Here is a 25,548-nt window from a genome sequence, read left to right as displayed (position 1 = left end):
TATATTTTCATTATCATTTTATAATATAGTTATATGGCCACCATTTGTATTCCGCACCATGGCCACATAAACTTAGGTACGGGCCTGATTGGATGTGTTGTTCTTGATTTGGTGATTAAAATCTTCTTCACTGCTACTGCTACATCAATATAACTGAAATTTTCATGAAGTTCCTATGAATTTAATCGCTAGGCGTCCTTCCTGATTGTTGTTATGGATTTTATGTGAATTATGCATGAATGGTTATGTGCTCATCGACAACAAGCTAAGGTGTGTGGTATTAACTTTGTCTTCTAGAGGCATTTATGGACGCAACGTTTTTCATAGGGATAGGTATGTATGCATACATATGAGCATCTGTTGTAACTGTAAAAGAAATTCAAATGCCCTTTTACGTGTACGCACGCGCGCACAAATGTAGTTTGTACAACTCGTATGTGCTCTCCACATTGGTTTCTGCCTATTTGTTTGTATATACTCATGGGCAGAGGACTCAATATTGCGAGGTATGATGCTACCTAATCTTCCCCTTCCTCGCTGCGCCACCGTGAATTATGTCGCCGGCTGCCATGGAATGGTCTCAGCCAAAGCTAAAAGGAAGAAGAGACGCGGAGGAAGGAAGACGACGCTTCTCCTTTTCATTTTTTACCGGAGAACCGTCAAGCTCTGAACAGTTGTTGGGCCGCTCGTTTGTTGTTGCTGCTGGGCCAACAGCCACCTCTGAGCCCATGGCCCTCCCCATGCTCGCTGACCGTACCTCTAGCTAGCGCGGCCGCCGCAGCCGGCGACCGGCGAGGCCATGGGCAGCCACGCAGGCCAGGCAGCGGGCGGCAAGCACCGTGCTGCGTGCCGGTGCCGACGATGGGTAGAGTTACGCCACGCAATACAATCGCACTGATTCGCCGAAGATGGATCGGAAGGGGGAAGGGCAAGGGCAAGATCAGCACCAAATGCGAGGTACCTACTGCGACTTGCGATTTTTCTACATTGCTAATAATCGGTACCGTACATGCTAGTTATAATGCACTCATGTCCTTTGCTAAAAGAGTGGCATCCTAACGCTCATACCAGCACTCTTGCTGTCAGCCCGTGTAAAATCCCAGCTGTTCCCTCGTAAACTGGGCCGGTCTGCTATTTTCAAAATGCAAACGCTGCTGAGAAGTAGGCCGGTTTGCTATTTTTAAAATGCAAGGCCCGATAGCAAGCCTGCTGATATCATCAGTCTAACAAAGACAAAGACCGAGTGTCCGATGTGCGATTGTAGAGGGTATCGAGAGGACAAGCGGGCTCCTCAGCAGTAGTACTGGAGGAGGGTATGAGTCTAGTTATGATCTATATACAGGCGTCGTGTGTCAATTCTATGTCAATTCTAGTGGACGCCATAGAAAGTCCTATGCTATCATGAACCAAAATAAAGATAAAAAGAAAAATCACACATTATAAGAGAAAACATAGAGGCCTTCCAGTAATGCCCGACACAAAAGTAGTTTGTACAGTGCATATATGCTCTCTGTGTGTCGGTTCACATTAGTATGCTGTCTTTTTATTTTTACATAGTAATTTACGAGTTCGTGTATGAGCTCCTTGCTAAATCCTAAGAGGGACGTCCTATGCTAGCACAAAATATTAAAAATAATGAGAAAACTTACATCCTAATAGGAGAAAATCACACAGGCCTTGCACAGGTCAAGTCATATACGTACCCCAGCTCATAAATTGACTCTGTATTATTCTGATATTTGAATATTTCCATACAAAGTAGTCAATACAATACTTATGCTCTCTACCTGTTGCCCTATGCTATTTTTCATATTTATAAATACATATATTATATTGCGCAAACTAAGTTTTTACAAACTACTTTCACATATTTTCCGCATTGGCAGTATGTGCAGATGCATGGTTTAGACCGGTATATATCCTTTAACCTTCTGTCAACCTTGAATCAGTGGATGTCATATTGTTATTCCAACGGTGGAGACAATACAAACGATAAATGGCATGAAAACTACAAATTGCATTCAAGACTTTCCACGGTTGAATTGCTTACATTTGAGCTTTAATGTGATGTTTCTGTTCTTCAAGTGTTCATAGTAATGTATGTTCCGCCTACTCGTGCTCATGATGATTTATCTATGTTGCCCTTCTTTGCAATATTTTTTAGGATTCTGACCCTTTTTCTTTTTATTAGAGCAATTCTTGTTTCTTGCTTTGTCTTTTGACTTTTTTAGGATGCCAATCCCTTGCTTTGAATTAAAGCAGTTCTTGGCTTTTCTCTTTACTACTTTGCAGGCCACAATAAAGGTTGTGCACATATATATCTCAGTCTTGAATAAGACTTCACAAGAGCTAAAGAATAAAGTAAGACTGAAACATTTTATCCCAGTTTGTCGCTTGCCCATTCGAAATCTTGGTAGTTTAAGAAACATCTTATTTACTGTTTTGTTTGATGTTCTTGACATTTACATGTAGTATGTTAGTAAGCAATTTTATTGTTGTTATTAAATTAAGTTTGAAAAATGTTTAAGACTAATCCTAGGCTAAAACTAATGTGAATAAGTTCCCCAAAATTTAATTGAATTTATCAAAAGCAACATTGCATATTTCCATTCTAAATTATACTGCAGTTCTTATATAATACGTTCAAATTATATTTGGCCATTTCTATAATAGCTAGTGCAGTTCAAATTCAAATGAATTTAATTGATAGGTCAACTAGTGCACGGATGACCATCTATACTCATGAAGCTTATCCATAGTCTGACATGGTATTTCATCTACTGAGCCTCTGGAGGCCTTTTACTCTCGTTGGAAGCTTTATGCACTGGACTTGAAGCTTCAGCATGCAGGAAAAATTATTGTGCTTGAAGCTATTGAAATGTATACGTGCACATCAGTACCTACCCCGAGATCGACTTGAAAAACTAAGAGACAGGAATTGCTCCAGTAGAAGGTAAAGGCTAAGATGGAATCCTGAAAAAAAAAGGGTAAAGAAGAGAACATTGGTATATAAAGCTTACCTCGACTAGCTGCCTGCATCACCACGCTCTCACTCACATATTGGTTTGTCTTAGGAGAAAGCTTACCCCGAAGAGAGAGCAGTGAATGCATGGGTCTCTCTAGTGCCATGGATTGGTGGGATGAGTGGAAGCTGCGTATCCTTGTCTTGTGCAGCCTGTTCGTCCAGTTGTTCCTCCTCTTCTCTGGATTTGTGCGTATTTTGTACATCCTAAGATGGCTGAGGGTTGTCGTGTGGATCGCCTACATAGCCGGCGATGCCCTGGCGATCTACGCGCTGGCCACCCTATTCAACCGCCAGAAGCAGCAGACGGCGGTGGATGGAGGAGGCAACGCTCTAGAGGTGATATGGGCGCCTGTCCTCCTCATCCACCTCGGCGGCGGCCGGTTTATAACTGCCTACAGCCTCGAGGACAACGAGCTGTGGAAGCGGCATGCCATCACCCTGGTGTCCCAGGTCATGGTCGCCCTGTACGTCTTCTGCAAGTGGTGGTCCGGCGAGAAGAGGCTCTTGCAGGCAGCGGTCCTGCTCTTCATCGCTGGCATCATCAGATTCAGTGCGAAGCCATGGGCCCTCCGGAGGGCAAGCTTCCGCGACACGGCCTCCACCAATTTGTCCCCGCCAAGAGGCGAGATGACCAGCGGAGCTGCTGCCTGCCATTTCCTCTGCAACACCAATTTCGTGGAGCTATTAGTATTCGGGGTAGAAAACAAGAACCAAGAAGAAGAAGCCAGCTACTCGCTGAAAGAATACATCGAAAAAGCACAGGTGTGCGTAGAAGAAGGGGCATTGGCAAGTGACAAAGATCAATTCAAAGAGCTCCGGAACAATAAATTTGGTGCCGTGAATTACATCTACAGGACGTTCCTCGATCTATCTGCTCCATACTCCACTCGGCTTCACTACCTGCAGTCTTTCCTCAAATTTGACGAAGTGAATGGGCACAAGATGCTGCGGGAATGGATCAGGATGCAATTCTCGAACCTGTACACCAGATTAAGGTCAGCAACAACTTGCATTGGGTTCTGCCTGTTGCTTTTGCTCCCGGGTCTGTCCTTAGCTTCTGTGGTCCTCTTCAACAAGAGCAGCAAGGATGGTTACAATAAGAGCGACATCACGGTGACACGCATCCTGTTTGCTGCCACAGCTGTGATTGAGTTCTCACCCTTCTGGTTCCCCTTTCTAGCCCTATTTGTGTTTCGATGTAAATTTGATATAATTAATCGGGCAGACATGGTGTATTCTTGGCAAGACATGGTTTCGCAGCACAACATCATGCTATTCTGTGCTCGGAAGAAGGGGGAGCTCAGCTTTTTGATGAAGATTCCTGGCTTCAGCTACCTCAGGGACTACATCAACAAGCAAACCCGCAGCCCAGCGGATCTCTTTGCTGGCTCGTCTGCACACAGAAGATGGGTGGAAGGCGTACATACGTGGCCCAGCCACGTACAGAAGATTCAACAATCTCAGGGGCGAGCAGACTCTGTGGAAGCACAACCTTATGGGGCAACTAGGGTGGAGCTTCGGCCTGCCATTTGATGAGTGTGTCCTTGTCTGGCACGTTGCCACGGACCTCTGCTCTCGCCGCACCACCAACACATCCTCCTCGCAAGGTGACACCATCCCAAGTCGCCGCAACAGTGTGATAATATCCAACCACATGATCTACCTGCTTTTCGTTTGCCCTGAGATGCTAATGGTCGGGACAAGGCAGGATCTGTTCATGATTGCTTGTGGTGAGATCGAGGCCATGATCAAGGACGAACCGCTGCCGTCGCTCGACGAAGGAAGCATCGCCCGGCGGATCCTTGGCGTCGAACGAGGTGATGATGACCTTATGAAGAAAGCTCCGATGATCTCCAATGCACGCAAACTCGCTGAAGCGCTCATTGGCCTCGACGACGAAGGCAAGAGGTGGGAGGTGATCCAAGGCGTGTGGGTGGAGATGCTCTGCTACTCTGCCAGCAGATGCCGGGGCTACGAGCATGCCAAGAGCCTAGCTCATGGTGGGGAGTTCCTCACCAATGTCTGGCTCCTTTGGTCGTGCATGGGGATGGAGACCTTACCCGACAAGATTCACAACCCAGGGATTCCCGGCCCTCTCGAGTCCGATCCTGATGAAGAACACGCCCCTGCTGCTGGTGCTGCTTCGGGTTGATATTGTGTGTTTGGTTGCTTATTCTGCATTAATTCGTGTGTTTTGCTGCTGCTGATCTGATCTGATCTGATCCGCCCTCGCTAGGCGACCGATTTCTTTTCCTTCAATATTTTGAGGTTGAGTGTGTGTTTCTCAAGTTGTGATGCTTTGAATAATACATGTACTACCTTTGCTTGCTTCTTGTTTGCTCGAACCCATGTGTGCTTCTTGTGCCCTCAATGATAGATCTTAAAACATGCTCTGGGATAAGTTCCCTCGATGCTACAATCCAACAATTCATATACATACGGATAATAATGCTTGTATCTCGCTTTTCTATACACTAGCAAATATGCCGTGAACTATTATCATATTTTTGCATGAAGTTTTTGCAAGTGGCACACGTTATACAGCATGTTGTCCACCCATGCATTTTCTACGTTTTTCTTTGCATGAATTTCTATGTCGCAGGTGTACAACGAATGGTCTCCACCCATCCCCATGCAGCATGCGGGGAGCCTTTCTAGTTCAAGTCGAGTGTAGTATTCTTCTAGCCAAGCTTTCTGTAGGCCAATCAAAGGTGTATGCCCATTCTTCATGCTCGTGATGATTTATTGGTAGTCCCCTTCTATAATTCACTTTTTTAGGATTCTGACCATTTGCTTAACATATACTAGTTCAACAGCTTCAAATACAAGTTTTTCTGGCTTTCCTTCACGTGTTTGCTATAATTTTGGTCCAAACTAGTATAGTACATGCTCATGTGCTTGTCATTTTTGGGATGCCTATCGTCCTTTGCTTGGTTTTAGAGCAATTCTTGGCTTCCTCTTTACTATGCTGCAGGTCACACTAAACGAGCATATATGATTACAATCTTGAGCCGTGGAAATAAAGCAAGGCCAAACCCTTTGGTCCCCATTTGTTCCATATGAAATCTTGGTAGCAGTAACATTATTCCTGTAGGGCTTGTTACATCCATTACAAATTGCACTTTTAGGTGCTACGGGTAATCCGTCGGCGACCTCCCATGGCGGGTGGAGCCCCACCACAACCCTACTTGAGTCCGAGAAATCAGAAATGATCATGCAAAAAAGGCCGCATTTACACACGAACTACTAGTAGTAAACTTTGTAATACATTCATTAGCAATGAAACCTTATTCATGGTTAAATAAGGAGCACTGGGCTCATTTGACCCTATTCCTTCCATCCATATGGATCAGCCACAGTTTGCCAAAGAAACACACTTGCCACATAAGAAAAACTTGGGACTGACGACCAGCATTTAGCTACTGATTAAACAGCAAATCATCCCATTCTATGAATCAAGATTGGCGCCGCAAACACAAACATGCTTTGATTCCCTGCTCTCAACTACATCTCTAGGCTGCGCATTCTATATCTATCCGCCACTACTCAATGTACTCAACTACATCACGAGTTCAGTTAGAGACCTATTTTTGAAGGGTGCACTAGCCCTAGTAATCGAAACAATCTTGTTGCAAGTCCTTTCAAGTGTTCCTACAACCAGTTCTTCAGGGAGGAACAGAAAGTCGCAATGGTACAATGGATTAGTCCCCTATTAGCAAATACAACTTGCATCAGAATCGACGCTGCAAGTCAACCTCAATTATGGTGTTCTTATCAAACAGGTTCAGTTCATGATAATGATACCTGCACCATGCAAACAAGCATAAAAGTTAGGCAGATTCTTCAAAATACAACGATTTACCATATATTTGTAAAAGTGCCAATTATGGAAGACTTGAGATTGACATGCCTTTTTTATGATGCAAAACAAGTGCACTGCAAGTCTGCAAGCAAGTATTTTCATTAATATATTATTATGCTCCATATCAATTCGTATCTGTTTTGGTCTCTGAAGGAATATATAAGATTTAACTCTCATCTTAGCAAGTGAGCACAAAGGGGGGAAATAACAGTTAAAATTAAGTGCCCATATAGAATCTGAGTAACTGCCTCTGCCACTGCATATTCGGATGCTCCAGAGATGCAGGTAAAAAATCAAATGAGACTAATGTTAGGGTCTTAGGGATATCAAACAAAAGGGAAGTCGTATCAACCTCATGGACAAATAAAGTCACCAAGTGTTGGTCTATTCATCAGTTAAGCTTAAATAAATATAAATATAACCTGATTGGCTTAAAAGCAAAACCTAACATTGCACCTCTAACTGAAACATTTGCATCTTTGTGTTTTCACCAGTAGACAATAGAGCAACCAAAGTAAGACAAGCTATGCAAGCCAAATATCCCTGAACATGCAATATCTAAGCAAAGTTACAGGAAAAATAAATTGAAGTAAAGAAGCACGTACCACTATTCTGCAGAGTTTTGATGACAGAAACCAGCGGAATTTCCTTTTAACAGGAAGTTACAAGGATTGACGACTAGAACTAGGAAGTGTAGTTAACTAAGTCCATTCCCCATTTCATCGGTTTTGGAACTCTTGTGCTGCCATGATGTGCCACGTTAACAAAAAGAAAATATGCTCACCAATAAGGAGACAAATGACAAGCAGTACCTTACTCTTCTTGTGCTTATGCACATCCGCCGAGTCCTCCATTCCCTCGTGCTTCCTCTTCTGATACAATTCACGGACATTGCATGCCATAAGGTATATAGTTTGACACGATGAATACAACTTTGGAGCTATTGGAGTTTTCAACAAACAGAAAACGGACCAACCTTATCATGATGTTTCTTTGAATGATCGCCACCAGAATCATGATGCCCACTTTTATCCTTTTTCTTATCTTTATCCTTGTCTTTATCTTTATCCTTACTCCGGTCTTTATGCCGATGTTTATGCTTCTTATGCTCCTTATCTTTATCCCTGTCTTTGTCTTTGTGCTTTTTATGTTTCTTCTCTTTGTCCTTGGACTCACTTTTCGGTTTACCCGAAATAGTAGGTATACCCTTTTCAGCCTGTTGGTATGATAAATGTTGTAAGCAGTACAATAAACAAACTCAATAACGTCATATGGGAAGTGGATGATAGAAAAAATCTTACAGAGGGCAAATCTACTGGAGCTGTTTCTCGAAGCTGGAATGCTTGCCCCAGTATTTCCATATCAAAGGGCTGAATAGAAGCAGGCTTATTCCTCAAATATGCATTCTGAACGAGTTGATCCAGCTCCATACCTTCTCCTTTGCGAATTTCAGTGTCTCCCACGACATTATGAAGATAATGTGTATCTGAGATTGCCAGTGGCAAAGGTTTCTTGCAAAAGAAATCATGGTGCGGGAGCAGTTTGTAGTGGCTGATTAAATCAACAGCACCAGTGAGCTCCCTAGGCCCTGAAATGCACAAATCATACTATTTGAACGTGTGCATAGCAGACAAACAGGATTCGAAAAAAGATAGATGTACAGATTAACCATCAAGGAAAATTCGTTATAGATTACAAAGAATACTAGTTGCATTATCAGAGAGCAGTTTCCAGTGTGTCGTGTCACAAAATGCTCATTGTCCAAAAGAATATATAGTAAACCAAGAATAAACCAACACGAGTAAAAAATGCACACGGTAAGGATTTGGGATAATAAAAAATACCAGTAACCAGCTAGCTACCAGATGTACCAACCTAGAGTGGCAAAATGGACATCAGACCAAAAGGTTTGTATTTAAATTCTAAGCATATGGTTATTAGGATTTCAGATTCAGCATTTATATTTGTATTAGTCTGTTACTTTGTCCCCATATAGATTATGATTTCAGATCGTTACTGAACAAATATATCAACAACATCAAAGCCTTTTAGTCCCAAGCAAGTTGATGTAGGCTAGAGTTGAAAACCAACAGGAACCACTTACCAAGGTTCAGGCACATGAATTGCTGTTATTGATGTTGCTTTCCAGCAGTAACCAGTCAATTATAGTTCATAATACAAGCCACACAATCAGAATTTTCAGGTGGTTCACTTGGTTGGTATAAACGTGGTAATGGTAACTGGTAGGCAGCCTGTGCCAGCTGAGGCTGGGTATTTTCCATTTTTGTATCTATGGTTAGGGCTTATTATATTCCTTATGCATTTGGAGATCAGGAGTCAGGAACTCAACAAAAGGCAACAACCCACATTAAATAGCTTTTTCTGAATTTTTTTGGTCTACAATTATTTAATTTTCTGGGGTCTTAACAAAAAACCTACCTTTTCCAAACTTCTTTTCATCAGAATCCATCAGATTGGAGCTTGATCTACACGAATTGCATCTTCACCTGAAATTCAGATAAGCAGAAACATAACCACAAATGTGTAAAAGTAAACTGAAATGGTTCTGCAAAGAACGAACATGATATTCAATTTATCCCAGATCCCAGAAACAGACACTACAATATATCTACATATTCAATCACACAAACATGTTCAATCCCATGATAATGCAAGCATCAACAGACAACGCATGACTACCTATGATATCACTGTAAAAAATTGCACTGGTTTTCCTTCTCTGTTTGCAATGTTGAAGTTACATGTCATGTGTAAAGTACTTTGGTTTTTTTTGCAAACCACACTTTATGTTGAGAAACTCTTTAATTGTTTCCATGCAGTATGAAGGTAAGGGCGCCCCATATGTTATATATGGAGCACACCAAGTGATGAATTCTGCCTAGTATTTCCTTTTCCATATTTTGTATTTTCATGAAGTAACAGAGCCAAGATTGTTATAGCGAAATCAGAGTAAACGAGAAACTTAGCATGGCTGTGTAAATCTATATGTTGGGATACAGAATTCTTGTGTGATATAACGCCTAGCTGACCCAAGCTGTGAAGTAAGCAGTGCTAAAGTTTTGACTCAAATTGTCTCCAAAGTCCAGCAATATAAACTGAAGTTCAGAATGATTCAGGTCATGACAAAATATCAGCTTGATACTTGCTCAATTACAAAAACAGGGCAGGAGTTTCTGCTCTGCTTTTTAGGGTTTAGGATTAGGGTGTTCCATCAGGCAAGTTATAGTATGGCATTTGGACTGGAGAAAAGGGTTAAGAAAAAAACTGAAGCAGATAAATTTCAGTGAGGTATCTCACAAAATAGTGCAAGCACTAGGCAGAAGAGTGCCGATCAGACAACCAATATCATGTACAATCACCAGTGCTAAAGCACAAAAGTTGCCATTACCACAATTAGCTAAACAGACTACTACATTGACAGGACCAGTGTGCCACTATGCTAATTCCTCATATGATACCTCTGACAAGATAAGTAAATACTAGCCGAACACTCCTAAATGAGAGCAAATGTAAGGCATCGACGGGCCCCTATTCCGGATGCCAACACTCCCAACAGTGCAAGCGTAAATCATTACCAGCAGACTCCAGCATGGTAACCAATGATAACAGGATATCAACCATTAGTACAGGCCACCAATGACACCCCCTGAACTCAATTACTCCATGAACAGCCCTTGAAACCAGGCCGGCAACCCAGGACAAACCTAGGGTTTGGGGATTCAGTCGAGCCACCAAATTCTGGAAAAGCAAGCAGCAGCTAAATTGTCCCTGCGCGCTAAACAAAAGGAGCCTGATCGAACTACATACGGATGGAATGCACTAGCGCGGCACCACGGAGCACGCGAATCCGCGCCGAACTGAGCCGAGACTAGGGTTCAACCCCTCGCTGCCGCAGCAAGCAGTACGCCCACGAAATGACCTGAGCAAGCTACTGGGTGCTTACCAACATGGCACGGAACCGATCTCCGCTCCAGTCCGCGCCAGCCCAGTGCTAGTAGAGTTCGGCGGAGGGCGCGGGGCCGGGAGCCGGGGCGGGGCGACGCCTCCCGATTAGCGAAGACCGAAGAGGCTTCCGGAGGGGAGGGGGGGGAGGGGGCGCTGGACCGCGGTGTCCCGCCTGTCGCCGGCGGTGAGGAGCAGCGGCGGTAGGGGAGCGGGCGAGAAGGCGGAGGATCGGGAACCCTCGGCGAGTCGCCTCCGATTTCGCCGCTCGCCGGTGGGTTTGTAATCCGGGTGCTAGGGCAGGCTCTCGCGTGACAAGCAAAACCACCAAACGGGTTTTCTTCCTCGTTCGGTAAAGCCGACCGGTTCAGCAGTCAGAGCTTTAGCCGCGCCTCCAGCATGGACCCACTGATTCTACTTTCTACTCCGTACTCTCTTTTTTTTCATATACATTTGTGTATTTTTTCAATTTTTTTAGTATTTTAAGTGTGTGTCTTCGGTCGTGGTATATTAAGTATGCAAGGGACTTCTAGCAATAAAAATCACTTACACTAGCATAGTACACAAGGAATTTATGACAACAAAAATCACTTTCACTAGCATTCGTGGTTTAAGTGGAGGATCTTTGGTTTCACCGACTGAGTGGTTGGACCTATTAATTATATTTTCTCAAAGGAATTTTATGGTAGCTTGGTTATTTTTTAAAATCAATAAGTTATGTCATGAGGTGTATATAACACTGACACGCATAACCTTGACTCTAGTTTTTCACAGCCAAACACCACCAGTATAGAACGCCTAGTTTCTTTTAGATCTTGTAGTAAAGTTGCAGTCATACAGATCAATGGTAAATTCAAAAATGAAAGGAGATGGTCCCTTGCTTCCATTTCTATTGACATGCATGTCCATTTTTTTTTTCCTTTTTGGCAAGCAGCAACATGCAGTGCACAAAATTCTACCGTAGTTAAGCAGCTGCTCTATTAGGATGATATTTTTTAAAAAAAAAATGTGACCTCAAGGGGATGTGCGATTGGGCACATCATCTTCAGAATTGCATTAAGATTTCTGCACTACTGAAGAGTGCACGTATATTAATGCAAAACCAAAGGTCATATAATGCTCTCATAAAGGGCAAATTTACTTTCCCCCTAAGGCCCTACTAATGCACAAGAGGCAGCAATGTCAGGATAACATGTCACCCAAGTCTATCTCCAAAGACGATGATAAAATCCAACAAAATGGGAGTGCAATGCATATCAACATATCAGATTCACAGAAGCGTATACACACACGCTAGGGAAACAGTTTCTCATTCCATTCATGCTGACGTACTGCCCACCAATAGTGGATACAGTTTTGCAGTTTTACAAATGAACTTGCCCCTGTACAAGCAGCCAACGTGGATTCCACTCACCCCCTCGTCTTTGCATGCCCCTCAATGAAGGTGAAGCAGTTAATCACACGCACACACCCATAAATCTCAGTGTAAAGATCAAAGAAAGTGCGGTGTCAAAACGGTTTCTAGGGTTAGCGAATCGGATGGAACTGAAGCCAAAGGATGCAATGGAGATCCTGAAACTTTCCCTGCTGTACATGACCGTGTGATGAAGGATACTGGCTGGAAAGCCATCTGATTCCACCTGCACCCCTGGAGCGCCTTGTTATCTGTAGTTACAGCAGCGTGCTCGGCCGGCTGACAGTTTATCCCAGAGGCATAGCATCTGCCTGGGGGACTGGTAATGTGCCGTGAAGTAGTTATCCACGCAGCCAAACTGGCAGAACCTCCAGCTGTGGACGTACTGCACGGGCGCAGTGGCGTTGTAGTCCTCCACCCACATGCCCATGCTCACGTCCTCCATCTTGAACAGCTGCCAGCAAGATATCGCCATTGGGAGGTGTTAGTGGTAGGCGCAGGGGGGGAACAGACGCATTGCAATTGAGAGTAAACCTCACCCTTAGGGAGTGATTTGCATGCCGGGATGCTATGTCTCTCGCAATGTCGATCGAGAGGACATAACCAGGTCCGTTGGCGTACGGTGGATACACTGCTTCAGGCCATTCCTGTAGACACACATGTTATGAGAAAACATATGCATAAAAAGGACGCAAATCTATTATGCTTACACTGGACAAGCTAGCGCTAAAGGTACCTCATAGGTCACAGCCCACTTGCCCCTTCTTAGAGGCCTGTGCAATAGATTCAAGTTGCCAAGATAAAGAGGTAAGGTTCTGTTGTAGGTAGTGATTTGTTGCAATACGATATCCAGCCGCACAAAGGTGTCATCATCACACTTCATGATATAATCTGCAGTAACATTTTGCACCTGAATACATATGATGGCAGTGAGTATTTGTCAAATGCTGGAGGATACATTGGCAATAGATATTTTACACAAATGAAGCATGACTAACCCCATATTGACATATCGCAACTGTTTTCAGAACCACCAGCTCATACCGGTCGATAAATGGCAGAATGACTATATCTCCAAAATATTCTGCTTCCTTCTTTAGGGCTGCATTTATCTCCTTTCTGTGGCTCTACAGAAGCAAGATGGTCAAAGACTCATTATGTTACAACTATATTAAGATCCGAGCTAGCATAGCCCACATTATGGCAGCATAAGGGATTGAGCCACTGTGAAATCATGAGAACCTATCTTACCAGTGCGACAAAGAACCGAGCAACTACATTTCCCAATTGGATGGCAGGAAACTGCATCCAAGTTTTCCTAATTGCCATGCGCTCAGCAAAATGGTTTGTAGCAGAGAGGATGCCAACGAAAAGCTGAATTGGTTCCTCTGGCACAGGGCGAGCCTTCCACCTTTCAGACATTTCCAGTACTTGTTGCAGAGAAAAACTAGGATGAGCCCTTGGAAGTGCTGTTGCATACACAGAGTGAACGTCTATGCCCCCTGTTACGGCTAAACCTGTTGCATCTTCAAGAGCAAATCCCTGAGAAACATTGACAACAAAGGAAGTGCCCAGTGATTTCTTTTGCCAGAACCTCATGATATCTCTGTAATGGAACAGATTATTTGGTAAGGGAACTGAAATTTACCATCCTATGAGGAAATGAGGCAACATGGCGGCCTCCCACGTTAATATGGTATCCTTCCACACCAGCTTGGATAGTGAGAACAAACATCTTGCCCTCTGAAAATGGGAACGGCCACATCATTTCTGGTTTCTTTGCTCGGCCGATAAACCTGTTGAACCATGAGCTTGTCTTTGTTTCTTTCGATTCAACTATGTCCCGCCGCTGCCATTTCTCACATTTTCTGAATCCATCAACTGCAAAGTCAACAGACTGCAAGAATAAGTACAAAACAGGTAGCCATAACATAGCAGCATGCAGAGTTTGGGGGCAGATTGATGAGACTCTGAGACATGATGCAAGCAATGGGTTACAACATGACTCGTGAAAATGAAAATATTGGGACGCATAGCCACTGGCCACTACATATATTGATTTAGCACCTTTGCAGCCTTGCATCAAAGTTTCCTCTTTATTTTAGGCCTAAACCTCCACCTCAAACAAGAATCGACGCACAAGACAACTATCTAGACAGGTGAAAAATTAACAAGTTTCTGCCTGAAATTAAATGAAAGATCGAAGTATGTGTCTTGACGGCATATTGTTCCTTACAGGCTACACGTTTCTTGCCATTGTTGTCCCCCTGGTTGCTACTTGCATTGTTGTCGTTAATTCGAATTTCGAAACAAAGAATGCTGGAGCGCGTCTCTTACCCTGGTCATCGTCTCTGGAGGGGGTGCCATCACAGCGCTGCGCCCTGCCCCACTGCATCCTGAAGCAGGTGTTCATCTCGAGCACGGGTCGGCCGCTCCAGTCCCCGCGCAGCCGCGGGTTGAGGTGCAGTATCCTGGGCGGCTCCTCTCCGTCGGCTGCGCGCAGCCCGCGCAGTTCCACCGCGAACTGCGCCACCATCACGGTCCCGTTCCCCGCGCCGCTCCGCTCCAGCGCCTCGACGTACTCCGACCGCGCCGCCCGCGCCGTACCCACCACCGTCACCGCCGACCCGGCCGCCAGCCCGCACGGCAGGAACGCCACCGCCGTCTCCCCGCCGCCGAGGGCCAGCGACCCCGGGCACTCGGCCGGCCCCTCCCCGCCGTCGCGCGAGGCGATGGAGTCGACATCGCCCGTGAACGCGGACGCCTCCTCCCACGCCTTGGCCCCGAGCGCCCACGCCTCCGCGGCCGCGCGCTCGAGCTCCGTGAAGTTCCCCAGCTGGCCCCACCGCCTCCGCCGCCCCTCGCCCGCCTCCCGCCGCCGGAGGATCTCCCCGGTGATGCGGCCGTACCCCGACACGGCCGCCACGGCGCGCGCCGGGGCCCGGGGCGCCGGCCGCTCGACCCCCCGCCGCAGCGGCTCTCCCACGCCGCCCGCGGCCAGGCGGCCGACGGCGGACGCTGGGCCCGCGCTGCCGAAGCCTGCGAGCTTGACGGACACGAAGAGTAGGTACGCGAACGCCGCCGCGGCGAGTAGCGGCGCCAGGCGCCGGCGCGCGCGCAGCCGGCCGGCGCCAAGGAACACCTCGGAGCTGCGCGCGCGCTTCATGGCTCCGGCGGCGGCGGGTGGCCGCCGGCGAGGAGCGGGTGGGGGTTTCCGGACCCGCTAGCGGGCCCGGATCCGAAACGGCGGTGGCGCTTGCCGGGTCTGGGAGCGGGGATCCGGCGAGTGGTGGTGGACCGGTGGTTATGCGATAACCATTGCCAGCTACGGCATTGATGCTGACCTGGCGGTTACTTAAGCCCGGTTTCTCGCATCGCAGGTGGGTTACTCCGAATTGAGATTAGTGTTCAGTTCGAGTTAATTTGGGCTTTACCACTGCTGCTAGAGTTATTGCAGTTGTGGTTACTGCTGTCCATTTGGCAGTAACTCTTAATCTATCCACGATTAAATTTCCAATTAAATCGATGTCTCTTGCGTTTAGTTTTTTATTTTCGAAGCGGTTGACGAGGAATTTGCCAAACTTAATTGATAGAGAGGAGATTGTGGTTCAAAATAAGGTGAACAACCGTTTGCAAACGATTGTTCTTGAAAACAAGGGCCTGTTTAAATTCCAAATTTTTATAACTTTTAGTAATACAGCGTTTTCGTTTGTATTTGATAAATTTTATCTAATCATGGACTAACTAGGCTTAAAAGATTCGTCTTGTGATGTACAATTAAACTGTGCAATTAGTTATTTTTTTTACATACATTTACTGCTCCATGCAAATATTCCAAAATTGATGTGATGGAGAAAGATTGTAAAAAGTTGGAATTTTGATAGGATCTAAAGCCCGAGTGCAAAATTCCGCGATGGCAGCATCCCTGGGTCATTTGGAAAAAGGAAAGACGGCATCCCGGGGTCTTCGCTAGTCAAACGGGAGCTTAAACTGCGGAGACAGTGGGGTCCCCAGTGACCGCTGCTGCCAGAAGGATCAGGCCCTGCCAAATAGCAGCTGGCCACGTGTTCCCGGTCGTCAGCAACACGCGCTCCTGCCATTCGTTTTCTTTCTCCCAGTGCAGTGGGGGTCTACACGTACCTGGGCCGGCCCAACCTGGGGCACCTCGCAGCAGCCCAGTAGCACCCAGTCCACCGAACCGATGCCCCGGGCCCACCGTCCCGCTCCCTCCGCCCGACACGTCACCGCACACTCCTGTGCCCGTCAGCTTCGCAGCCGCAGCTGCCGCTGCCAGCCGAGCTCCGCGGCCCCCACCGGCGGCTGGCACGCGTGCATGCTCGCTGGGCATCTCGCTGCCCACCGCCGCACGGCGGCCGACGGAGCTGCGCCGGCCAGACGACCCGTCCCGTCGCGCCCGGCCGGGCCGGCCCCCCGCCGCGCATCGGACGGCTGCCGGCTGCCGCCGCTCCATAGCGGAGCAGCGTCAGGTCCCGTCGTGTCGGCGCCGCCGCCTACAAGCGTCCCGTCCCGTCGCCCGCCCCGGCTTTCCACGCCCGACGACGCGGCGCGCACCCTGGCGCCGCGAACCCGGCGCGGCTCGCGGGCCGGTTGACCCTGTGGGGCCGAGGAGTCAGTCACTGGGTAACAAGGGCGCGCGAAGCGAGGCAGCCGGAAGGGGGCGGCGGCGTCGGAGCCGGAGTCCGAGACGAGTCGTCGGAGACTCGGGGGCGGCGGAAGCGGCAGGCGAGCCGGACAGGTGGGTCCGGGAGGAAGGGGCGCGGTAAAAAAGATGGCCAACGGCGTGCGCGCCTGCGTGGACGACTGGACAAGCTTTTTAAATTTTACGGTGGGTCGGTCGGTAGTTGCAGCGAGTTTCAGGCGGTGCCGGTAAAAGTAAAACCGTCAACGGCCCGGCGTGCACTCCTACATCCTGCGGCTCTGCCTCTGCCTGGTCCGCCGCCGGCGTCACGGAAGCGACCAGGCCGGAGCTCGCCGGCACGGCACGCGGGCGACCGGGGAACCGACCGACGACGAGAGCTCCGCCGCAGCATTTGCCGCCGTACAGTTACTTTACTCAGGTTGCTGTCACGTCTACTCCTTCCTGAAACAGAAAAGAAGTACAAAACTTTTTACCAGGAACTACTCGTGCAATACAGGTACAAAGCTTCGAACCGCATGGCTGGCTGGCTCCTGGCAGCACTGTACTGTACTGCACGGCTCGCTCGAGTTGCTGCGGCCACGCGCCGAGAGCGACCTCGCCCGTCCATCGCGCGTCGAACGGCCGAGATCATCCCGCACGCGCTGCCCACGGGTGGCTCGCGCCAGCCATCGCGCGCGTCCGCGTGGGACGACGAATCCTCGTACGACGAGCGAGGACCACGGGGCGCGGGGGAGGAAATGACCGTGCTGCCCTCCCCTGCACGTGCGCCCGTCGGCCCTTTTGGTCGTCGCGGGACTCGAGGGGGGCGGGAGGGGCAGATGCTGTAAATGAGGTGGAGACGGCGAGGGTAGCACGGTAATTGCGGGCTTGACTACTGTTGCCGCCACGAACCGAGACACCGGGTTCCCCTCTCTCCCTGCGTATCTCTGACTATACCATACACTTTGACTCAATAAACTATATACTACTATACCTTAAAAGAAAGGGTATTTGTACCTACCGTAACCGTAGGTATTCGGTAATGTCATGCCGGAACATTGGCATTTTATACGTCCTAAAAGTAAACGGGCTCGTCTGTTATTTAGTTAGCTGTTAAATGTATCCTTATAATTTGGAACGGAAGGGATATCATAAGACTATTTGTAGACACGTCGCTATAAACTTCCATAAATTATTCGTGTTGGTTGCTTACAAGAATGCTGAATTTTGAATGTCAGTTGCTCTCTAATGATTCAAATGCTTGAATATATTTTTATATAGCTCCGTTTTTTTTCTCTTGATGAATTGGTGGTGCATATTTTTACTCGAGTTGACAGTCATCACGATCAAAAGAAAACAAAAGCTCGCTACTGAAAATACGAGAAAGATTGCAATCACAGTACAGCATGTACGAAAAGCATATATAAGCATCCACTTGCAGCAGCAGGTTGGCTCTAAAATACTAACATGGATCTAGTTATTTTAAGGTATAAACCCAGTCAAAACCTTCAAAGCCACATAACAAATTCGATTTTTTTTAAAAAAAGGGTAAAGCGCAAGATATAAATCTACCCTTTTTCAGATATTTTTTACTGTCTCCAAGAAGCTCCGCTCTTCCTATTCTTGGCTTCCCCATAAACCGAAGGAAAAAAAGGGGAAAGAAAGGAAGAAGCACCGCACCGCACCCACACCACTCCACTCCCCGCTCCTCGATCCAGCCATGGCGGCCTAGGCCCCCTAGGGTTCACCGTCAGCCCGCACCCAGGCGCCTCCCGCCGCTTCGTTCAGCTCCCGACTGGTGTTCGCGCCGCCCGATTCGGCCGCCGGTGGCGAATGGGGGCCCTCACGGTGCTCGGAGCCGGGCGTGACCGCGCGCTGCCGGCGAGGCCGGAGGTCCCCTGAGCTCGGCGGCGGGTTCCCGTGCTCGCGGGGGGCTTGCGGCGGCGGAGCGGTGCTGCTGGAGGCGGGGGTTTAGGGCGCGCGGCTTGGTCTGGAGGGCGCGGCGCGTGCATTGGGGATTCCAGGCGGTCCCGGGGGCGAGCTGCGGTGGTCTCCCGGCGGCGCGAGTTCGTGGAGCTAAGCTGGAGGAGGTGCGGTTTGTGGCTGCTTCGTGATCTGATGAGCTCGGGGCCGGCGGCGTGCCTCGGTTTCTCCGCGTGTTCGCTCCGTCGGCTGTCCAAAAGCCAGCTTCTTGGATCAGGCCGTGCTCATTTGGGCACTTTTCGTCGGTTTTTCGGGGAAAGATTGGAGCTTTGAGGCGGTGCTTGGCGAGAGAGCTCAGCTGCGGGTTCCGGGGCGATGAGGTCAGCAATGGCTCGTGCTTGCCGTGACAGTCCAGGGTTCGGGTAGTGGTTTTCTTCAAACGGAGGTGGCTGCTGCTACGAGGGAAGGGCAGCAAGTGCCAAGCGGGAGGAGGCTGCAGCAGCCAGCAACAGAGGAAGTGATGTTCTGGGCGCGAGGGAAGCAGGTTGTCATTGCTGTTGGGAGTATGGTGAGCTGCTAAGGAGGACATTCCGTTGTCCTCCGGTGCGGCGGAGCTAGGTGTTCTTGTTCTGGGTCGTATTGGTGGTGGAGATGAACCTCTCTCCATCCAAGATGGCGGAACCATCGCCGGAGAGTGACGGTATATCTCAGATCACAATTTCTGCACTGATTCAGTTCAGAAGTTCTCATCTTGTGTCACTGTCTTTGCATTGTTTAGTGGATTATGCAATGTTGTTATTGTGCATTGTGGGTTGATGTTTCCAAACAAATTAGCAAATTTGTATATGCATTATACATTCGTTCATCTTCTTTGCTGATTTGCACAAAAGCTTCACATGTTCTAGTATTATTGACATTCACTGAACCCTCACATGTTTGTAGCCAAGTACAAATAGTAGCTTCACATGAACTCTGCTTTCTGGTTGCTTGCTGTTCCGCTCATGTTTGTTTGGCATTTTGCAGGGGAACAAAGGTGTCTGAACTCTGAGCTGTGGCATGCATGCGCTGGGCCCCTTGTGTCCTTGCCTATGGTTGGGAGCCGGGTCGTCTACTTTCCTCAGGGCCATAGTGAGCAGGTCAGCAATTTAGTTCGTGTAGCAGTATCTTGTAATAAACTAGGCATTGGCGAGTTTGTTGACTTCAGGTTTTGCAAACAAGGAATAAAAAGAATCACATGTGCTGGTTCCTTCCTGGTTCTTCTGATTGTGTAACAAATGGATTGACTAAACAGATTACCACTGAAGGTTCCACTGAAAAACTAGTTTGCCCAACTATATATATAAAGATATCATTATTCAAATAATCAACTTTTTTAAAGATTGTTTCCCTTTGAAGTCGTTTTATAAGTAAATTTAGTTCAGTACAGGTTGATGGTATCATTATTTCAATAATCAACTTTTTTTTGAGGTTTGTCTCCCTTTGAAGTCGTTTTTTCAGTAAATTTAGTTTTGTACAGGTTGGTGAAATCATTTGTAGAGAATCACTTATGCTTGTGCCTTTGTGCTTAAGAGGTTCTTTCGATTGTTTTTATTTTCATGCAGGTTGCTGCATCAACTAATAAAGAAGTTGATGCTCAGATCCCAAACTACCCAAATCTACCTCCGCAATTAATCTGCCAGCTTCATAATGTCACCATGCATGTGAGTTCGAAATTAGTGGACCATCATGTAGTGTTTTAAGAAGAGTTATGAGTTAATTTCTTTGTGCTAATGCAGGCTGATGTGGAGACTGAAGAAGTTTATGCCCAAATGACTCTGCAACCATTGAGCCCGGTATTTTACCAATGTCCACTTAGCTCTAACTCGTAATCTGAATTCTCATGAAAGGTTCTTTCAAAAGGTATTACAATGGCTATAAATTTATCAAGTGATTCCATGGGCAGGAGGAGCAAAAGGAACCTTTTCTTCCAATTGAATTGGGTGCTGGCAGCAAGCAGCCAACTAATTACTTCTGCAAGACATTGACTGCAAGTGATACAAGTACCCATGGTGGATTCTCTGTTCCACGCCGAGCAGCTGAGAAAGTCTTCCCCCCATTGGTTTGTCTCTTGAAGACTTTAACTGGAAATTTAGTTGCTTTAATATTGATAGATACATAAGAATGATTTTGTGGCGTTCTCTTGAAAAAAGAACTAATTTATTTGAGCATCTGCAGGATTTTTCACAACAGCCTCCAGTGCAGGAGCTGATTGCAAGAGATCTGCATGACAACGAATGGAAATTTCGCCATATTTTTCGTGGTATGTACTTAGACTATGGTAGAAGATGCAGAGATGGTTATGGTTGATTATTGACCAAATGGAATGGAACTTTAGTTATCAATAAGAAAGTGTGAATATGTGTACTGTGCATGAGGGCTTCCACTAGTTACACATCTCAATTGTCCATCCTTTTGCCATCAAGACTAGTGTGTTTTGGCTTAGGTAGTTAGGTTATACAGTTTATCTGGAAAATGCTGTGTGGATAATATTTCATTACCTCATTTATCTGTCTTGTAAAGTTGTTGGTACTTCGATTTATATTTTGGGATGCCTTGGTTGCTCTTTTTATATCTTAATTGGGCAATGCTTTGGCCCTTGCATTTGTTGTGCAGGTCAGCCTAAAAGGCATCTCCTGACGACAGGTTGGAGTGTATTTGTAAGCGCGAAAAGACTAGTTGCAGGGGATTCTATCATATTTATCTGGTATTTTAAAATTTTAATTTTTAGCTGTACTCTATCCTTCTACTTCTGAAAGTCAAGGTTGCACATGTTGCAGATGGGGTAAAACCTTTTTGTTTTCTAACCAGGAACGACAATAACCAACTTCTTTTGGGAATTCGTCGTGCAAATCGTCCACAGACTGTTATGCCCTCGTCTGTGCTATCAAGCGATAGCATGCATATTGGTCTTCTTGCAGCAGCAGCTCATGCTGCGGCCACAAACAGTCGTTTCACTATTTTCTACAATCCTCGGTATGTATACTATGATCTCACCATATTATACTTGCTCACCTTGCTTCTGCGGTTAATTAACATGGTCATCTTTTATCAGGGCTAGCCCTTCTGAGTTTGTCATACCACTGGCTAAGTATGTGAAAGCTGTTTACCACACACGTGTGTCTGTTGGAATGCGATTTCGAATGCTTTTTGAGACAGAGGAATCAAGTGTCAGGCGGTGAGTTGAAACTGTGTACACGGCATGAAAAGGTGACAACAATGCACATCTTATGGTTGCCTCTTTTTTCAGATACATGGGTACGATCACAGGCATAAGTGATCTGGACTCGGAGCGATGGCCAAACTCACACTGGCGTTCTGTGAAGGTGAATTCTTTTGAAAACTGTCATTAGAAAGCATTGTCATTATCATGTTTAGTTCAATTTCTAATTGTTCAGCTTTCTCTGCCAATTTTCTGTCGCATGCTTTATGTTTCCCTTTGTGAGAACACTTTTGCATTTTAATGATGGTTCCTTCCCCTTTGGGTGTGATACTTTAGGTTGGTTGGGATGAGTCTACAGCTGGTGATAAGCAACCAAGAGTTTCACTCTGGGAGATTGAGCCATTGACAACCTTTCCGATGTACCCTACTGCCTTTCCATTAAGACTTAAGCGTCCGTGGGCTTCAGGACTACCCATGTTCAATGGTAGACTGATTGTTGACCAGAAGACTGGTATTCATTGTAAAAATTCCTTTCAGTCTTTTCTCTTAACCATTTTCTCTTTGTATGTGCAGGCGGGAGGAGTGATGAGTTTGCTCGTTATTCTTCTCTCATGTGGCTTCGAGATGGAAGCAGAGGGTCCCAGTCTTTGAACTTCCAGGGACTTGGAGTGTCACCATGGCTTCAGCCAAGAATAGATTATCCATTGCTGGGTCTGAAGCCAGATACTTACCAGCAGATGGCTGCTGCTGCACTGGAAGAAATTAGAGGTGGGGATCATTTGAAGCAGACATCTTCTCTCCTGGCAGTCCAACAGACTCAAAATTTGAATGGTGTGTTAGATCCTCTGTATGGAAATCCTGTTCTACAGCAGATACAATTCCAATCCCAGCAGTCACCCCTGCAAGCTGTGCAGCAAGGTTATGGTCAGAACACAGGAAACTCTGGGTTCCTTCAAAGTCAGCTGCAGCAGCTGCACCTGCAAAAGCAGCAGGAGCCGCCACCGCAGCAGCAGCAGCAGCAAACACAGCAAGTTCTGCAACAACAATCTCATCAGGACATGCAACAGCACCTCTCATCTAGTTGTCATGATATTACCAATGTAGCTTCTAGCATGTCCGAGGCTGTTTCTGCTTCTCAATCACAGTCTTCTTTGCTTCCTGGGTCCTCGTTCTACCAGCAGAACATATTTGAAGGGAACAGTGGTCCAGGTCTGCATCTGCATAACAGTTTCCATAACTTTTCAAGCCAAGAAGCCTCAAACCTTCTTAATCTGCCTCGAAGCGGCCAATTAATGGCATCAGAGGGATGGCCTTCAAAAAGGTTGGCTGTGGAACCCCTTGCTAATCTTGAAGCTCAATCCGTGCAGCACAAGCTTGAGAAAGTGAGTCACCAGAGTAATGTATCTCAGAATTCTGGTACCTTGGCACCACTATCAGCAAGAGACGGTTCTAGTGCCCAGGCACTTAGTACAAATGTTCAGAGTCACCTGCTTTCTTCATCATTTGCAATCCATGATGGCATGACAACTGTCAGGGGTGATGGTGTTGGCAGTGGAACTGATGCGATAACCATAGCTTCATTGAGATATAGTGATGTAAATTTGCTACCTGAAAACTCCTTAGCAACTTCCAGTTGTTTGGGTGAATCAGGAACCTTCAATTCTCTCAATGATGTTTGTGGCGTGAACCCATCACAAGGTGGAACCTTTGTGAAGGTATGTGTTTCCTGCTTGCTTGGTATTCCTTTAAATTGATAAGAGAGCTTGTGAGGTAGGTATCTGCAATAGACTTTACTTTGTGGAGTCGAAAGACCATTTTTAGTGGGTTGATGGTAGCTAAGCAGTCAATTGCATGTTAAAGTGCTGTACTTGAGAATGAGCATTAGATGCTTGGATTAGCAATCACATCCTTTTGATGACCTCTGTTGCCTTTTTATTTCCACCCTAGGTTTACAAATCAGGGTCCCTCGGGAGATCGCTCGATATCACCAGATTCAGCAGCTACTACGAGTTACGTAGTGAGCTGGAGCGATTATTTGGTCTTGAAGGCCAACTGGAGGACCCTGTAAGATCAGGCTGGCAGCTTGTATTCGTCGACCGGGAAAATGACATTCTTCTCGTCGGCGACGACCCGTGGCAGTATGTGCATCCAGAGCTCTGCTCCTCTTCCGGACTCATGAATTCATTCTGTCTGAATTTTCATTCAAGTAACAATGATCTTTGTATGCACATTTTCCAGGGAGTTTGTGAATAGCGTGTGGTGCATAAAGATCCTCTCACCACAAGACGTTCAGCAGATGGTCCGTGGCAGGGATGACCTTCTGTCTACACATGGAGCGACGATGCTACAGGGCAATGCCTGCGATGACTATTCTGCAAGCCACAGCATGCAGCACCTCACCGGCAGCATTGCACCTGTGGTGCCCCTGGACTACTGAGATGAAGACCGGAATCCAGACCAAACCAGCAATTCAGCACTGCAGGATTGCCATCCACAAGCCATTGCATTTCCTGTGATCTTCTCTCTAGTCTCTTCGCAAGGAATAACCTAGTCGTTAATATAGCTAGATGATCCATTGTATCACTATGGTAATGAACATGTTGTACAACAGCCGGTGTAGCTATGTGATAGCCCTAGCCTAAGCTCTAGATGGCAGGCAAGAATTGCTCTATGGAAGTATGAATGCAGGCACTCACTGTGGAGGTGACCTAGTCCTGTAGCTATATACATATATCTAAAACTGATGGTTCCATGTGGAGCCTAAACCATTCAAACTTGTCTCCTTCCTCAATTTCCCCCTCAAATTGCGGTCGTTTGAACTTGCTGCATGTCAACCAAGGCAAAATTTTGTCTTCTTTATAACTCATTAGCATATACGCCGGTGTGTTGCTACGGTTAAAAACGCTACTGTTAGCATATAATGTATTTTATAATAAAATAGTATGTGTCAAGCACTAATTTTAAATAATTTCGGATCCTTAATTAACTTAATATATGGTCACCGGATTTCGATTATGGCTCTGATTGACGGACCAAGAAATTATTTTAACTTAATATATGGTCATCCGATTTCGATTACGACTTCGATTGACGGACCAAGAAATCATTACTCGCTTTTTTTCGTTTTTAAGAGAAGTACTAGTCGGTGGCCTAGGCTTTGACCTGTTAATCTGCCGGGATTCATGCCAATTTGCATGGTTTATGGAGGGTGGTGGTTTTATGCTAAGGGTGTGTTCGTTTCCTGGAGCCTAAAGAGGGATCATATCAAAGAGAATCTTATCATTTAGAAGTATTAAATAAAGTCTAATTACAAAACTAATTGCAGAACCTCAGGGCTAATTCGCGAGACGAATCTAATGAGGTATATTAGTCCATGATTAGCGGACGATTACTGTAGCATCACTGTGGCAAATTATGGATTAACTAGGCTCATTAATTTGTCTCGCGAATTAGCACCCAGCTGTGCAAAAAGTTTTATAAACAGATTTTATTTAATACTTCTAAATAGCAAGATTCTCTTTGA

General features: G+C 46.4%; 4 protein-coding genes across 7 annotated transcripts; 2 read left to right on the top strand and 2 right to left on the bottom strand.

Moving 5' to 3' along the window:
• The first annotated feature begins 3,066 nt into the window (after positions 1-3,066).
• LOC112887159 lies at positions 3,067-4,687 on the top strand. The gene has a single exon (XM_025953262.1). The coding sequence runs from the start codon at positions 3,110-3,112 to the stop codon at positions 4,556-4,558; it is 1,449 nt and encodes a 482-aa protein (XP_025809047.1). The 5' UTR covers positions 3,067-3,109; the 3' UTR covers positions 4,559-4,687.
• Positions 4,688-6,269: 1,582 nt separating this feature from the next.
• On the bottom strand, positions 6,270-11,189 carry LOC112887652 (mediator of RNA polymerase II transcription subunit 19a-like). Of its 4 annotated transcripts, none has more exons than XM_025953886.1 (7): positions 10,852-11,189; positions 9,327-9,394; positions 8,189-8,475; positions 7,864-8,103; positions 7,700-7,759; positions 7,493-7,629; positions 6,270-6,829 (listed from the first exon to the last, which is right to left on the bottom strand). In XM_025953886.1, the coding sequence occupies exons 2-6, from the start codon at positions 9,355-9,357 to the stop codon at positions 7,585-7,587; spliced, it is 663 nt and encodes a 220-aa protein (XP_025809671.1). In that variant the 5' UTR covers positions 9,358-9,394; positions 10,852-11,189; the 3' UTR covers positions 6,270-6,829; positions 7,493-7,584. The 4 variants fall into 4 exon arrangements, with proteins under 4 accessions (XP_025809671.1, XP_025809673.1, XP_025809672.1 ...); XM_025953888.1 differs by having other exon boundaries at positions 7,705-7,759; XM_025953887.1 differs by lacking the exon at positions 6,270-6,829 and adding an exon at positions 6,932-6,969.
• Positions 11,190-12,133: 944 nt separating this feature from the next.
• On the bottom strand, positions 12,134-15,622 carry LOC112886776 (hydroxyproline O-galactosyltransferase GALT2-like). The gene is made up of 7 exons (XM_025952764.1): positions 14,602-15,622; positions 13,913-14,145; positions 13,516-13,806; positions 13,263-13,391; positions 13,001-13,174; positions 12,804-12,911; positions 12,134-12,718 (listed from the first exon to the last, which is right to left on the bottom strand). Exons 1-7 carry the CDS (start codon positions 15,428-15,430, stop codon positions 12,512-12,514), a joined length of 1,971 nt encoding a protein of 656 aa, XP_025808549.1. The 5' UTR covers positions 15,431-15,622; the 3' UTR covers positions 12,134-12,511.
• Positions 15,623-18,531: 2,909 nt separating this feature from the next.
• On the top strand, positions 18,532-24,844 carry LOC112885469 (auxin response factor 25-like). Its single transcript, XM_025951084.1, has 14 exons — positions 18,532-19,526; positions 19,850-19,962; positions 20,428-20,526; positions 20,602-20,658; positions 20,769-20,924; positions 21,041-21,125; positions 21,479-21,569; positions 21,674-21,838; positions 21,918-22,040; positions 22,113-22,188; positions 22,362-22,509; positions 22,599-23,740; positions 23,973-24,163; positions 24,264-24,844. The coding sequence occupies exons 1-14, from the start codon at positions 19,478-19,480 to the stop codon at positions 24,460-24,462; spliced, it is 2,694 nt and encodes an 897-aa protein (XP_025806869.1). The 5' UTR covers positions 18,532-19,477; the 3' UTR covers positions 24,463-24,844.
• The last annotated feature ends 704 nt before the right edge of the window (positions 24,845-25,548 follow it).

Source organism: Panicum hallii, chromosome 3 (assembly GCF_002211085.1).
Source record: "Panicum hallii strain FIL2 chromosome 3, PHallii_v3.1, whole genome shotgun sequence".
NCBI lineage: Eukaryota > Viridiplantae > Streptophyta > Magnoliopsida > Poales > Poaceae > Panicum > Panicum hallii.
Note: the sequence above shows the minus strand (reverse complement) of the source record. Positions and strands in the feature narration are given on the sequence as shown.

Coding starts and splice junctions, on each gene's coding strand:
- LOC112886776 (XM_025952764.1), bottom strand. CDS start 15,430: ATGAAGCGCGCGCGCAGCTCCGAGGTGTTCCTTGGCGCCGGCCGGCTG. Junction 14,146..14,601: donor CTCCAGAGACGATGACCAGG/GTAAGAGACGCG, acceptor TTGACTTTGCAG/TTGATGGATTCAGAAAATGT. Junction 12,719..12,803: donor ATGCAAATCACTCCCTAAGG/GTGAGGTTTACT, acceptor TCTTGCTGGCAG/CTGTTCAAGATGGAGGACGT.
- LOC112885469 (XM_025951084.1), top strand. CDS start 19,478: ATGAACCTCTCTCCATCCAAGATGGCGGAACCATCGCCGGAGAGTGAC. Junction 20,659..20,768: donor CTCTGCAACCATTGAGCCCG/GTATTTTACCAA, acceptor TTCCATGGGCAG/GAGGAGCAAAAGGAACCTTT. Junction 21,126..21,478: donor ATTTCGCCATATTTTTCGTG/GTATGTACTTAG, acceptor TTTGTTGTGCAG/GTCAGCCTAAAAGGCATCTC.
- LOC112887652 (XM_025953886.1), bottom strand. CDS start 9,357: ATGGATTCTGATGAAAAGAAGTTTGGAAAAG. Junction 7,760..7,863: donor CAAAGAAACATCATGATAAG/GTTGGTCCGTTT, acceptor GAATTGTATCAG/AAGAGGAAGCACGAGGGAAT. Junction 7,630..7,699: donor ATAAGCACAAGAAGAGTAAG/GTACTGCTTGTC, acceptor ACATCATGGCAG/CACAAGAGTTCCAAAACCGA.
- LOC112887159 (XM_025953262.1), top strand. CDS start 3,110: ATGGGTCTCTCTAGTGCCATGGATTGGTGGGATGAGTGGAAGCTGCGT.